At 32.8% G+C, this 14,346-nt stretch overlaps 2 protein-coding genes across 3 annotated transcripts; both read left to right on the top strand.

The window, feature by feature from the left end:
• The first annotated feature begins 1,034 nt into the window (after window positions 1-1,034).
• LOC100806909 (DNA-directed RNA polymerases II, IV and V subunit 8B) lies at window positions 1,035-5,715 on the top strand. The gene is made up of 5 exons (XM_003531371.5): window positions 1,035-1,349; window positions 2,726-2,799; window positions 3,514-3,647; window positions 4,901-5,058; window positions 5,495-5,715. The coding sequence occupies exons 2-5, from the start codon at window positions 2,727-2,729 to the stop codon at window positions 5,610-5,612; spliced, it is 483 nt and encodes a 160-aa protein (XP_003531419.1). The 5' UTR covers window positions 1,035-1,349; window position 2,726; the 3' UTR covers window positions 5,613-5,715.
• A 2,440-nt stretch (window positions 5,716-8,155) lies between these two features.
• LOC100806375 (protein N-terminal asparagine amidohydrolase) lies at window positions 8,156-14,249 on the top strand. 2 transcript variants are annotated; one of them, XM_003531370.5, is made up of 9 exons: window positions 8,156-8,306; window positions 9,686-9,862; window positions 10,456-10,520; window positions 10,641-10,740; window positions 10,864-10,902; window positions 11,002-11,193; window positions 12,189-12,367; window positions 12,804-12,923; window positions 13,600-14,249. In XM_003531370.5, exons 1-9 carry the CDS (start codon window positions 8,256-8,258, stop codon window positions 13,706-13,708), a joined length of 1,032 nt encoding a protein of 343 aa, XP_003531418.1. In that variant the 5' UTR covers window positions 8,156-8,255; the 3' UTR covers window positions 13,709-14,249. The 2 variants fall into 2 exon arrangements, with proteins under 2 accessions (XP_003531418.1, XP_006585338.1); XM_006585275.4 differs by lacking the exon at window positions 9,686-9,862 and having other exon boundaries at window positions 8,161-8,306.
• Window positions 14,250-14,346: the final 97 nt, after the last annotated feature.

Below are 14,346 nucleotides of genomic sequence, written 5' to 3'. Positions count from 1 at the left end.
AAAGGAAAAGACTAACTTATTTCATTAATAATATGATAAAAAATACAACTGAAAAATCTGATCTAAGACCTTAGAACAAGGATAAAAAATTGATATGAGTAATAATATTAGTTTGTTTCCTAAATGAAACCCTAGAAAGTAAGTGAAGCTATACATTTAGATGGATAGAAGAATACTGAAGTCCTTAAATCCACTTACCATCAACAATTGATATTTTGTAGACCAAGCTCTTGAGCCCAAATTAAGCCATGTAAGAGTCCAACTGCTTCTTCCTCTCTCGGTTCAGGTGAGCCTTCAAAGAGGAGTGTTTTTGCAGAAACGAAGGCACCATGGTCACCTACAATACAGATGCCAACACCGAATTTGTTAATCGTCGAAAAGCGCAACATCTATGTTGAAATTTAACGTTCCAGTGGGAGGATTCGACCCAGAAATAGTTTGCTGTTGTTGCAGTTTTCCACGATCTGGACTTGTAGGCATGGGGGCATTCATTCGACCATTCCGAGTGGACTAAAGTTGATGGCTGCGTATCTGTGTTTTCCCATATCCATTGTTTGCTACGATGTCAAATACACCACAGGATTATGCAAACAGTTTGTTGCTTCACAGGATTGAACGCTTCCAACAGACTGAAGACTAATTGGTTAATTAAGACTTTCAGCAGTAAGAATGCAATCAGAAACCTGATGGATTTGTAGTTTCTTAATAACCCTAAAGTTTGAATCACTTAAAAAGAAATTTAAATTATCTATTTCGTCTTTATAATTTTTATAATTTATATTTTAGTCCTCTAAAAATATTTATTTTAGTCTTTATAAAAATTAAAAGAGAATTAAAATATAAATTATAATAATTAAAAAAAATTAGTTTCACACCATTGAGACCAAAAAGATTAAAAAGATTAAAATGTAAACTAGAAAGTTTAAATTTAACCTTTAAAAAAATATGTTCTACTTATAAATTTTTTATTTTTGCTAAAATAGTTTCAAAATATAATAATAATAATTCACACCTTCAATTTAAAGGTTACTGTAATTTGTTTTTTAATATATTAAGTAGTTAAATTTGACAAAACCTAATAGCTAAAGCGCACACATCACTCCTCACTCACTCGGCGGCACACACAAAACCCTTTCTCAGTCACTCACTCGGCAAAAGAGAAGCGTCGACGGTCTGCACGGTGGGTGCTTCATCGACGGCAGCGACCTGTGGCGGAGGACAGGGTTCCCTTCGCTCTTGGAGTTCGCATCGGGCAGAGAAGCTTCTCTGCATTGCGCTGGGACGCAAAACCCTGGCAGCAATCAGCACCACGGCGCAGCCGCACACCTCTGAGACGCCACCGCAATCAGGTTTGCGTCTCTTTTGTTTGGCTCTCTTATTGAACTTTGCTTTTTTTTTTTTGTGGTTGGGGCAAATACCTCTCTAAATGCAGGTTGTTATTGTTGTTTTTGTTAGAGTCTTGAGCATTTTGAATTTTGATTCATATTTCATTTGGATGCTGGGAGCTGAATCTGATTTTGACGGGTTTGTAAACTGAATTGTTGGGGTCTTAGGATATTTGTGTGTTTGTTAGTATGAAATTGGCCCTTTCTATGCTCTCTATCGTACGAAAAGGTGTTTATCACTCACTTATTATATTTGGTTCTTACTTAGTATTTATTTATGATGTGAAAAATATGTGGGGGAGAGTAGAGTTGCAACAAGTATGATTAGTAGGGAAGAGTAGTAATGTAGTGTATTGTGTTTATGCTTTATATATAGCGCTGCTTGTTTTTTTCCCTTAACGTAAGACTTTGTCTCTCAGTCTCTCTCGCCTCAGTCTCTCACTCTCTCGAGTCTCGTCTCTCTCTCTCTCTCTCTCTCTCTCTCTATATATATATATATATATATATATATATATATATATACCAGTGAAGTGAACCCTAGGTAGCTAAATCCCTAATTCCCAATTAAGGTGTAGGAGGCAACATCAAATCCTCAATCTTTTCCAATTGCGCCCTCCACACCAATGCTACGTTTCGCACCGACACTGCCTTTCGCACGACTTGGTGACTGGTGCTCTGCTCTGAACGAACACGTTGAAGGATGAAGGCTGCAGATGCAGGAGTTCATTTTCTTCTCTCTGGCAATTGATTTTTAATTTATTGCCCTGATGGAATATTATGCATGAAAAAGGGAGAAAAAAATTGTTCTGAATTGATTTGCATATAACTTTTGGATGAATCTTACTTGCCCAGATGGATTATTTGTGGCTTTGGTTCATTTCTGCTCGAGTCACTTTCTTGGGACTGATTCAGCAACTGTTAGACATACTTCATTGAAACTGAACTGTGTTTTTGTTTTTCATTTTTCATTTTTGTTTGGTTAAGTTTATTTTCTGAGGTATGTTTCAGTTGTTGTGTTTGTCTTTTGTTATTAGAGTACTGAGGTTTTGGGTAACTCTGACTGAAAGATAATTTTAGAAATCAAGTTTCTAATAATTGAAATCAAGTTCATAGTCAGATAACAGAAGGTAATCTGACGAGGGTAATTTCATTTGTATTTTGCCTCTTAATCTAACTTGCATTTTCTTTTGGCTAACATTTTGAACTGCTGCATGTTATAATTACCATGTTTTCTTATACATGGTAAATGCATGTTATTAATTATCATTAAGTTAACTTTTAAATGCATGTTATTAATTCTGATTTGGAGTTTGATCAACTGCACGTAATTGGTCTTGAAGGATGAGTGAACTTCTTTTTGATGACATTTTCAAGGTCGAGAAGGTAGACCCTGATGGTAAAAAGTATGACAAGGGTATGTGGCGTTCACCTCTTATTTCTTGTATTCTTTCTTTCTCTTCAGTTGTTTTTTAACAAATTGAACTGCATTAAAGTATGGATGCTTTGGATATGCAAAGCTGTCTTAAATAGTTGACAATGTGATTTTTGACTTGAAGGTTGCCTCAATATAAATCATTGATTATTAGGTGCTACGGCTGATGGCTTTATATATATATATATATATTAACACTGAGCAGTTCTTGCTAGGATTTTGTTACTTTTAGTTGAAATCGTTATGGGTTTGTAGATAGATAAATAAAATGCTGTGTTCTATTCATTGAGGAGTTTTAATGTATGAGTAAATTAAAGCAGATATTGAGCTGAAGTCGTTTAATTGAGGAAAAATGAAGTTTTGCTGTGGCTCCAAGTGTAAAGTGCACTTACTGACATAAATAAATTATGAACATAGGTCATAGGGGAAAAATGGTGTATTTGATTATTAGATGTGGATATGGCAGGTCCTGATGACTTCTGCAACTCAATTGAATTTAGTTTTAGTAAAAAATTGCAGTAATTTTATTCTTCAGTTTCACTTTAGATGAGTATTAAATCTGTATGAAATTTTTACATGCTCGATAAAATCTAGTGATATAGCTTTGCATTCCTCTATATTCGTCTCTGTGCTTTCCTCCTCTTTACATTTCTATGAATTAATGAAGTTAAAGTTAGTTTCATGGCTATCTTGTAGTTTCTCGGATTGTGGCACGGAGTGAGAAGTGTGACATGAACATGCTTCTAGATGTAAATACCGAGATTTATCCAATGGGGGAAAAAGAAAGATTCTTGATGGCTTTGTCTCCTTCACTTGTTTTGAATACTAAGGTAAACTTAAATACTTAATTCATTTACAGTTCTTCCATGCTTTACTGCGGTATAGACAATATCTACATAGTTCTTTTCTTTACTTAACAAGTTGTTTATACCACTTGCATTATCCAACTCTAATGTAGGCTTTGTTGTTTGCATTATTCAACAAAAAAAAACATGCTTGCTGTCACTTGCTTACATATATTATGTGGAGGTGCTTTCTAATGATGGTACCAACTAACTAAACCATTTCTCAACTTCTATTGTTGATACATTGGACTTGAAAATTGGACGATTCTTGTCCTAACGTAGCTTGCCTATATTTAGCATGGACTGGTTAGGGTAAATTCAGCATGACAAGGCGCTGAGTCAAATGGTATTAAATGGCTTCCATACATTCAAATATAAGTTCATTTTGTGGTTGACTATGTTGAGAAAGGTCCACAAAATGACTACTGAACGGTCATATCTAATAAAATCCAGTCAGTTCTCTTTGGAACATTAAGGGGCATTTGGTTGGGGAGAAGTTTTTCAGGCCCGGGAATCAATAATTCTTGGGTATGAATAAAATCTGTTTGGTTGGTCATAAATATTCTTGTGAATATTTAAAAAGTTTTCCAGGAATCAAAGTGTTATGTGATGTTTTATAGGTACTTTACATTAAATAATTTAATAAGAGTAGCTGTGAGTCTGTGATATTTTCACTAGAGTAGTAAAAAAAATTAACTCGGAAAAGTTAGATTTCTACCTCCTCCATGAGAAAGTTTTCATGGGAAACCTAGCTAAAAACATTCCTTGGAAACACTCTTTCTGAGGAATGTTATGTTTTTTTAGAAAAAGATATACCAAACATGGGAAACTAAGATTCCCAGGAAACTAAAAATTTCTCCCCTACCAAACACCTTAATAAAACCTGTGTGGTCTCTCAAAATATTACTCAGATTGTCTGCCTGCAAATACATTTATTTTGAAACTGGAACAAATAGTTCTAATTCTTGTATAGATGATTAAATATTTCTTGGTGTGACAAGAAATAAAGAGAAATTTTGTAGGGTGTTCCAAGTAATAGTCTGTAACCGCAATATTTTGTTACTGTCCGAGTATGCAACAGGTAGGATAAATTATTTTGTGTTATCTACAATATTGATATCTGTTGAGACTTGAGAAGTAGTTTGAATGATTTATATTTGTCACAAAAGTAGTGGATATTTGCCTTCACAAGACAAGTAGTGGATATTGCCTTTACTAGTGAATTGATTTGTCTCCAGGATGGTTCAGTGTCAATTCAAGACAAGTTTGAATACATCATGCACGGGAGGTTATATAACATTACGAAACCTCAGCTTGAAAAGAAAGAAAAGAAAGAGAAACGTTCAGAATCTCAGCCTGAAGAGAATGAGGAATGTTCAAAACCTCAGCTTGAAGTGTATGTAAACATTTACCATGTTATATTGGTGTTTTACTCCATATTTTCTCTTCAGAAATATGACCTAGGAATGAAGGATCTTTAATCAAACCGTGCTTTACATAACAAATTGAATAATCAAGCAAGTGGTTTATATGTGTATTTTGCAAGTGCTATATTTCTTTGCTTATTTCATGATGCTTGAGTAGATTATAGTCATTACACTGTACTTTTTGCTTAATGGAATAATATCTTCACAACGCAAAATGATGCACATTGAAGAATCCTTAGTGACAGGAAAATATTTGTGCAATTTTTTTTTTATATGGAAGTAAATATATTCTTGTATGTTGATGTTGATGAGATTTTGTCTTTTCACAAATCACAATTCTACTTTTTAAGTTCATATTTTGTTCTTGAGACTGGTCAATTCACCGAGTTCTTTTTCTTGCTCCAGGGAGGTATATGCATCGTTTGGTGGGCTTCAGTTGATGCTGAAAGGACATGCTTCCCACTGTGTTAAGTTTGCAGTCGATCAGAAGTTGTTTTTACTTATAAGGAAGGTTGAAAGTTGATGTTGGTGATGGGCCTGAAAAGAAAAACATGCTAGCATTAAGTTTTAAGTAATCTGTATAAAATAAATTGATTTTTCAGAAGAATGATTTTTGTGTTTTGAAAGTTTCTCTGAAGTTAGTTTTTTGGTACATTAGATAATTTTTAGGCATTCTCTTATATTTATTAAACTGAAATATTTTTGCCATATATATATAAGGAATCAACTTACATTAAGAATAACTCTTTTAGAGTTTCTTTTCATTCTCTTCATTCATTTTTAAAAATCTAATGATTGTAATGTCATTAATTTTATCTGTTAGATTACAAGAAAATGAAGATAAGGATGAAGTGTAGCTCTAAAAGAGTTAGTTAGTGTAAGTTGATCCCCCTTTCTCTATTTTTTAATTGGTAGGAATCTAAAATGGTATCAAAAGGGTTATAATAGTCGTATATCATTTTCAATTAATTAAGTTAGACCCTTCTCTATATGTGTTATTAGGAATCTGTAATTTATATTTTCATTATAGACATTTATTTCCTTTATAGTCTACATTCTTGAACACATTTACTACTTGGCTTGTCCCATTAATTTTATGTGTTAGATTACAAGAAAATGAAAGGTAAGGATAGAGTGTAGCTCTAAAAGAGTTAGTTATTCCTAGTGTAAGTTGATCCTCCTTTCTCTTTTTTTTTTTAATTGGTAGAAATTGAAAATGGTATCTAAGGTTTATAAGACTTACACATCCTTCTCAACCATTTAAGTTAGATCCTTCTGTGTTTTATTTGGAATGTGTATTTTATTTTTTTCTTATAGACATTTGTTTCTTTTATAGTATATATTCTTGAACAGATTTTCTAGCTGGTTTGTCCACTTTTACATTTTTTATTCTTTGAAATATGATTTTATTTTAAATTAGTGGTTTTTTTATATTTAGTTAAAACATAATAGTGGGATAATTTGTAATATTGATTGAGACGTAAGATAGTTTGAAAATTTTAGAGACAAAGTGGGTATTGCCATGATAATATTTATATAGATATAGATTATAGGTACCATTTTTATTGTGATAAACCATGCTTGCCTCGGTTTTCCTTTTCGGGAAGAGAATTAGAAAATTTTCAATCTTTCAAAAATGTATTGGTGTGTTATAAATTGAATTTGTATCATGAAAGAATATTTTTCTGAGTTATTTTTTAATAAAATGGTTTTAATATTTTTTAACGCACTAAATATTTAAAGAGATAGTTTTATAATTTATAACGATCTTATTTGATTTAAACATGATTGTCTCTTGGAAAAAATATTTATGATCTAGACCAAAAATGAGAGGGAAATAGAGGGTGAGGGAGAAAAAAATAAACCAAGTAGGAGAAAGACAATTTTAAAAAAGTAAAATAAAAATAAAAAAAAGGGAGAAAAAAATGAAGCAAGTAGGAAAAAGACAATTTTAAAAAAGTAAAATAATAACAAAAAAAAAAGTTTTGCAACAGGGGAGATAAGGGTGTGCTCGGTTAAGGGGTGGAGGAGAGAAATATAGAAAAAATTGTGTAAATTCTGTATAGGTCCCACACCTCCTATTTTTTACTTTAATTAAAAAAAATCTTATATTTATATATTTTCTATTTTTCATCATTTAAATTAAACTCACCTTTAAAAGATGGGAAAATCATGGACCTATTGTGTTGTGGCTTGCATGTGAGTTTTTATTTATTGGGGGAGTTGACTAAAAATAGTGATCAAAGCCATAAAGGATATTGCTATTGGTCCCAACTTAAATTCATATTGGCCACTGCCTCTAAGGTAAAAGATGTCCCCTGTTTGAAATTCTCCACCTCTCCCTTTATGCCCCCCTCCTTGAAACTCTTTCATTTCCTTCTCCTTCTCCCCCCCTTCTGCGTCCATTGTCCCCCTTATCCTCTTATATAAATTATTGATGGATTTTTAAGTGAAACATAACTTACCGAACACCCATGCTAATGAGTATTTATTCCATGCTTTTTTTAGTTGTCGTTCATTCATTCACTAGAATTTGTTTTAATAGAAGAGAATACTTCTCAGAGTCATTCTTGTTGAAGAAAGGAGTACATGCACTTTTTTATACTATTATTTCTTCTCTTCCCTCAAGCACAACTTTGAGATTACAATCATATCACGGAAGATTCTAATCCCCTAACAAATTTATTCATTCACAAAACATTTTTTTATTATTTAAAATGTTATCTAAAATGCTTTAAGAATAAAAAATAAAAAAAATGTTTTATAAGAACTAAAAGAAAAACAAAAAAAATTACTGGAAGAAAGTGAAAAAATAAATAAATTATATAAGAACCAAAGATATATTTAAATCAAAAATATTGTGCAAGACTTTAATTCGATTGAGAAATCCGACTGGTTACTTTTAATGAAATGTTCCCATCAACATGGTTAGTTAAATATATTGTATATATCAATTCAGTAAAGTCAGTTTAAAAATATTTTTAAAATACTAACCATTAGATCATTATTGGACGGTCCAGATTCACGACTGCCTGATTGTGTGAATGCAAGAAATCCAAAAAAAAAAAAAACCCAGCTGCATCAGCTTATTTTCAACGCCAACAACAGAAGCGTGCTTGCTTCGTTGCTTGGTTGGTTCAATTGTATCAGTATATACTCAGAAGCCATGATATTAGTTGATGGCATTCCATTTTCTACCCATTCATCTCACCCTCAGGTGCCCCCTTTCTTCCTTTATTCCCTTCTCTTCACAAGGAAGTGAAAAAAAAGTCACAATTTTATGCATCCTACTTTACACACTTTTCTTCTGGCTATATATATATATATATATATCATTAATTTTTATTCCTTTTTCATTTTATTGTCTGGTTGCATTCTATCGCGGGCTTGTTTTGTCAGGATTACACATTCTTGTTGGCTTAATGTTCAAATAAAGCTTGCTTGTTTTAGAAGAAGCTAATCGTAGAATACAAGTGTAACTGAAATCCACTATATGTCAATATCAGTGTAACACATTCTTGTTTAGACCTCTTCGGAGTGTTTGTCAGTTTTAGGGTTTTTTTTTTTGTTAATTTTAGTTTTATAATTCAGTATCATTTTTTGGATGTAAATGCTAGTTTATAAATTTTTAATGCCAAATTTTAAATCTGAAGTCTAAAGCTTGCAGATCATTCACTATTTACTCACTCGGGCTTGTTTAGTAGAGATGGTAGTGGAGGTGGTAGTGGACTGGTGGGGTGGTAACAGTGGTGGTTGAGGCTACAATTGTGGCAGATTTGGTCATGGTTTTTATCGCAATCCTTGACATTGCAGTAAATTGCGGGAAAATGTAATTGATAGGCGGCAATTGCGGTTGCGATGCAGTCATGATGAGTTGAAAAATCTTTGCGTTGTGGCCACAATTGCAGTTGCAGACTGCAATTTAAAACCATGGCTGCGGCAGTGATGACAGTTGTATTGGGTGTTTTTCAGAATGATGAAGGAAATTGAATGATTTACAAGTAAAAACCACAAATTGAAAATACCTTTTTTTTAACTTTAAAAATCAAGTTTTAAGTCAATTCAGCTGTATCTTAGGTGATTGCATTTTGTTTTTAAATTATTTAAAAACTAAAAGCTGGAAACTTAAGTGTGTTTGGCTGAGCATTTAATTCTGAAATAAAGTGGTTTAAGTTTGGATGTTTTTATTTTAAAAGTTAGTTAGTAGTAAAACCCAGTATAAAAAATCCCAATGAAAAAGTTATATAATCAAAAACTGTGTGGCTGATTCAATTAGTTTTGCTGAGAACAAAATCTAAGATGGAAAAAAGTGAAGGCATGGACGTATCAATTTTGTGTGCATTGGTATGTACTTCACTTAATGAATGATGCTAACTTACATCTCAAAGGAAAGATTTATAGAAAGCTTGTAATGATATAGATTATTATTTCTCATGCTATGTTTCAATGAATAGCTCCTGGAAATATGCATGATATTGTTAGTTGTTCACTTGTTTGCATGATTGGAAATTACAAGGTTTGTGATGCCAGTATAAATCTGATTTTAGAATCATTTGATAAGCATGTGAAAGGCTTGCATTCTGTGCTTATGACCAGGGAAAGGATATTCTACTTGATTTGTTGGAAAATCCCATTCTGGTATCAGCCTCAAACTCTTTGAAGGCTAACTCAGAGAGGAAGTTCTCAGTATCTGATGAGTCTAGTCCAGAGAGATCAAAATGGGTTTATATATTCCAGAGAGAATATGCTACCGTTGACCCCGCCCTTGTTGATGTAATTTTTTATCCTTTTGTAATGTTATTAAGCTGATATGTATTACTTAAAATGTAAACATTTTCCTTTCACTTTAGTGATGATGTCTAAGAGATAATTCATGTAAAATTGTAAATCTAATTTTAAACTAGTTCATATTTCATTATTGTATGCAACTATTAATCTTATGCATGCAGGAAATTCATACTTAATTGGACTGTGAGTTATGTCATCTGTGGAATTTCTTTTCCCCATCCGGTATATGCCACGAGTTCTGCCTTGCATCCCTTCCTGTCCATTTTTTTCGCATTGTGCATTTATTTTATCTTTTTTCTTTTATTTGGGCTCATGTTGGCCTTACTTTATGTTAGAGAAACTCTTACAAAAAAATGAGCAAAAGCCATGGTGACTCTCTGTAAAATGTGATGCATTAATTTTTGTTTCTAACTTTCCATTAAATCAATAACTCCATGCCATTACTGTTTTAGTAATCTTTGGGATTTGCTAATCTTCCTGTATGATTGCCAATTAATATTTCAATTGATTTTGCTGAGTTTTACTGTTGTTTTTTAACATTTTATTCATGTGCTTCTTTCTCCTCCCAATATCACTAGTTTGTTGGCACCGATGAAGCAACAACGTGTGTTGGCCTTGTTATTCGGAACCAAAAGAATGGAATGTAAGGACTAAGGATCTGTTGCTATATAAATAAAAAGTTTACTGTATATTAAGTGTTGCAAATGTTCCTTCTTCCAGGTGTTCACTTTCTAATATTATTGTTTTTAATTTGACACTGCAGGACGTCAGTTGCCCATATGGATTCACCAAAAATTGTAGAAATGGGCCTCTCCCAAATGTTATCATCACTCGTCGACAACAGTTTGGAGACTGAGTTTGATGTGCTTTTCCTTCTCTTCATTTCTACTTTCTATTAATGGTTTTTTTTGTCATCAACATGTTCAATGATTTCTTTTTTGTTTAAATATCTTCTGAAGGAAAAGTTGCTTTGTCCACAATTGTAGGTGCATCTTATTGGGGGGTTTGAAGATGTCTCACTGCAAGTCTGGCCAGGGTCTTCTGCTTTGTTAGAGAATTTTCAATATATAGTTTCCACTCAGTGAAAGAGTAATTGTAGCTGGATCTATTGAACTTTTTTGCAGCATGCAAATGGTAGCACAGTATCAGAAAGCCCTGCAGATTTGGATGGTTATTCCTTTCCTCTGTGTTTAAAGATTGTTCACACTTTATGGTCAAGAGAGGAGAAGTTTCACATCCGAACTATCTGTGTTCTTGGACATAATACCAGAAGGGATTCTGATGGAAACACATACCCCTTTTTCAATGGATTTGTGGTCAGCTTCTGCATTAAAATCTTGTCATTGCATATGGTTCATTTACAATATGTGATAAACCACTTTCTTGTTTACCATCATTGTAAAACTTATTTACCCTGTTAAAGAATTCTAGGTTCTGGACCAGAGAAGAAAGAAAAGAAAGAAATATGGGTACTGTTAACAAACAGAAAATTATATCACATTAGTGTTGTTACAATGCCTTAACCAAATACTCCTATTATCATCAATATTTAAGTACAAGCCTAAGCCCACTAACAAGAAAACTAATAACCCTCATTAAATAAGGAACCACTTCTTAAATCACTTCCTTAACTAACTGATTCTTTAATATATTCTAAAGATATAGTAAGATATCCTAAATATTCTCTAGCATACCTAGTACCTATTATGCATAAAGCATATGGAGCTGGTTATTCTCGGCTAGCTTTACCTGCATACATATTTAGCATTATCTTCAATCATCAATTGGAATACTCATTTGTTCCCTCTTTTTAAAGTTTTGTATAATGTGTACAGAGGCATAATATATTTTGAATCATTAGTGGGCAACTTGAATGTTCTGCACTTTCACAGATAGGCTTGCAGATACTTTTCTGCCACAAGTGCATCTGTTTGAATGTATTAATCATTAATGTACTTTTTATATAAAAAGAAATCTTGAGCTGGATAAAACACAACCGACACTTTCAAAATGCATATTTATATTGGGTAAGAATTTAGTGATACAACTACAGGAAATCATGAATTGCCGAGTGGTTATTGAGGATCATTACAAATCATGACATTCATAAAAACCTCTCGTTAGAAGAACTGTATTATCTATTTTATAATTACATGCACATATATCATTGTAAAAGTACTTATACATTATAATAACATGATATGTTTTTGGTTTTATCATTTTGGCAAAAGCTGTTGTACTGTTTTTTGGTGAATAACTACATGCATTTTCAACCTTTAAATGGGATATTTGACTTCTCACATCCTTTCAGGCGGAGACTACAACAGGAATCATCATCCCAGCTATCTTTGATAGAACTTCTAGATGTCCAGATGAAATTGTCAGAAGAATACGAGTATCCGTGTCTTATGAAGATGCCAACTGGAACGGAAAGTTACTAGAAACATATGATTCTGGCATTGACTGTTTCAAAATCGCTCCTTGTCGCTGGTAACAAATTGAAATTTCATGAACTCATTTTTAAACCCTGCATGTGAAAAAACTCTTATGAACCCAATGCTGAAATAAAATAATAAACAAAGGATAAAACTCCTCTAAAGTTAGATTGCCTTTAAAGTGAGCATGTAAGAGTGTATATTCCGTTAAACTTTAGTGGGTTAAGAATATGATGTACTTTTAATTAAATGAAAGGAGGGTAAACATCTGTTGCCTTTTTTTTTTTACTTAAGAGTCAAGCTCTCTTTACTGAAGTCTTATAGAAATTAGAAAAATAAATTCTGCCAGGCCATGTATATTGGTGCAAATTGTCTTGTTGGGAAGTAATGAATAATATATTTTTCTCTGGTTGATAGTCTTTTTATTGATGTGCAAAATCCTTTGTCTTCCTTTCTGGTATATTGATGCTTGTTGGCCCCTTCTTATCTAGGACTCTTCGCCAAAATCATATTGCTTCATCACTTCTGAACTATTCTGATTCCGAAATTCTTTCAATATGTTCTACATCACCTACTGCTGAAGCCTCAGATTTTGTGGAGAATTTAAAAAGGTAAACCTGCAGTTGATTCTGGTTTTGTATATTTCAAGCTATTATCTTGTTTAAAAATTCATCAGTCTTAAAATGATGGGGATATTGGAGGAAATTATTGAATGGAATCTCATGGTGAATAATATCCCTAATAATTTGGTTTTAAATTGAGTTCAATGGCATCATGTGATCAATAGTGGGATAAAAATATTGTTGTTATTGTCTTATAATGATGCAGTTTTTTGAATCACTATTTTATTTTATTTTTTGTGAAATATCTTTTATAAATGCTACCTAGACAGTCTTACATACCTAATTAAACAATCTAATTTATACTGTTTCTCTGAAAAAAAAATACAAAAATCTTGTAGCTGCAACTGGTGGTAAGGTCGGATTCCCTTCAGTACTCTAATTTCAACTGTAAAACTTCAAACCCTTCCATTTATTTGCCTTGGTTTATCCTCATTTCTCTTCAATGATGAAATTCAAACTTTGGGTTCTGATTCTCTTCACTGATATATTTCTCTGCAAGAAGAGCCAAAGTTTTTGTAAGATTAAAACCATTTGTTCTTTTTTATGCACATCTGAGTAGACTACTGGATTGATATCTAAATCTATATGCTGCCCATTGTTTCCAAGACCTTTATATTTGCTAAAGTATCTCACAGGAGATAATAATCACATTTCCCATCTTCAGGCAGTGGAATTATTTGATCGAGCATCCACACTGGACAGAAACCTTTCCCAAGAAACAGCCTCGCACTTTTGCAAGGAGTTCTTCTGATGGAAGGTGGATAAGGTGTTGATGACATTCCAAGGTTGCGTAGGCTAATCCTTGTCAATAATTAGATTGCCTTATTAAAATGGTCATCTCTCATTAAACGTTTCATTTCTCATTCCTGTTAAGTTATCAAATTGCAGCCATCTTTAGTTTTGAACTAATATGATATTTAATTATCATTGTGCTGAGAAAAATTTCTGCTAAGGACAACACTAGGAACATGGTTAAGCCAGAAGAACCATGAAAACCATAAGCGAAACAGAAATGGCGTGAAGATTAGTCACTATTCCATGGCTCTTGTCAAAATTGAAAAACTCTATCATAAGCGTGGGATATAGCGTTCTAGTCAGAGAAATGAGAGCAACATGTTCTCTAATACATTCTTTCAAACACAAGTTATCCCAGTGATTGAAATTTATTAGGACTTACTAGTACAATATTATGTGTGTCTCACTTCTTTTGAACGAGTCCCAACAAATTCCAGCTAATGGAAGTGTCGAAAAGTTTGTATTGAAGATTGTGTTATTCTTTTTCCAATAGTATTGTGCACGTTTGCACAATTTCCACTTTCCATTGACAGTTGGTCTCACATCATTTTCTGGATTTTGGATTAGTGAATAGGTGAGGCTTAAAGGTTTGCAATAAGCATTGATCTTTCCCATC

Source organism: Glycine max, chromosome 8 (genome assembly GCF_000004515.6).
Source record: "Glycine max cultivar Williams 82 chromosome 8, Glycine_max_v4.0, whole genome shotgun sequence".
NCBI classification, from domain to species: Eukaryota; Viridiplantae; Streptophyta; class Magnoliopsida; order Fabales; family Fabaceae; genus Glycine; species Glycine max.
This window is presented reverse-complemented; position numbering and strand designations above follow the sequence as displayed.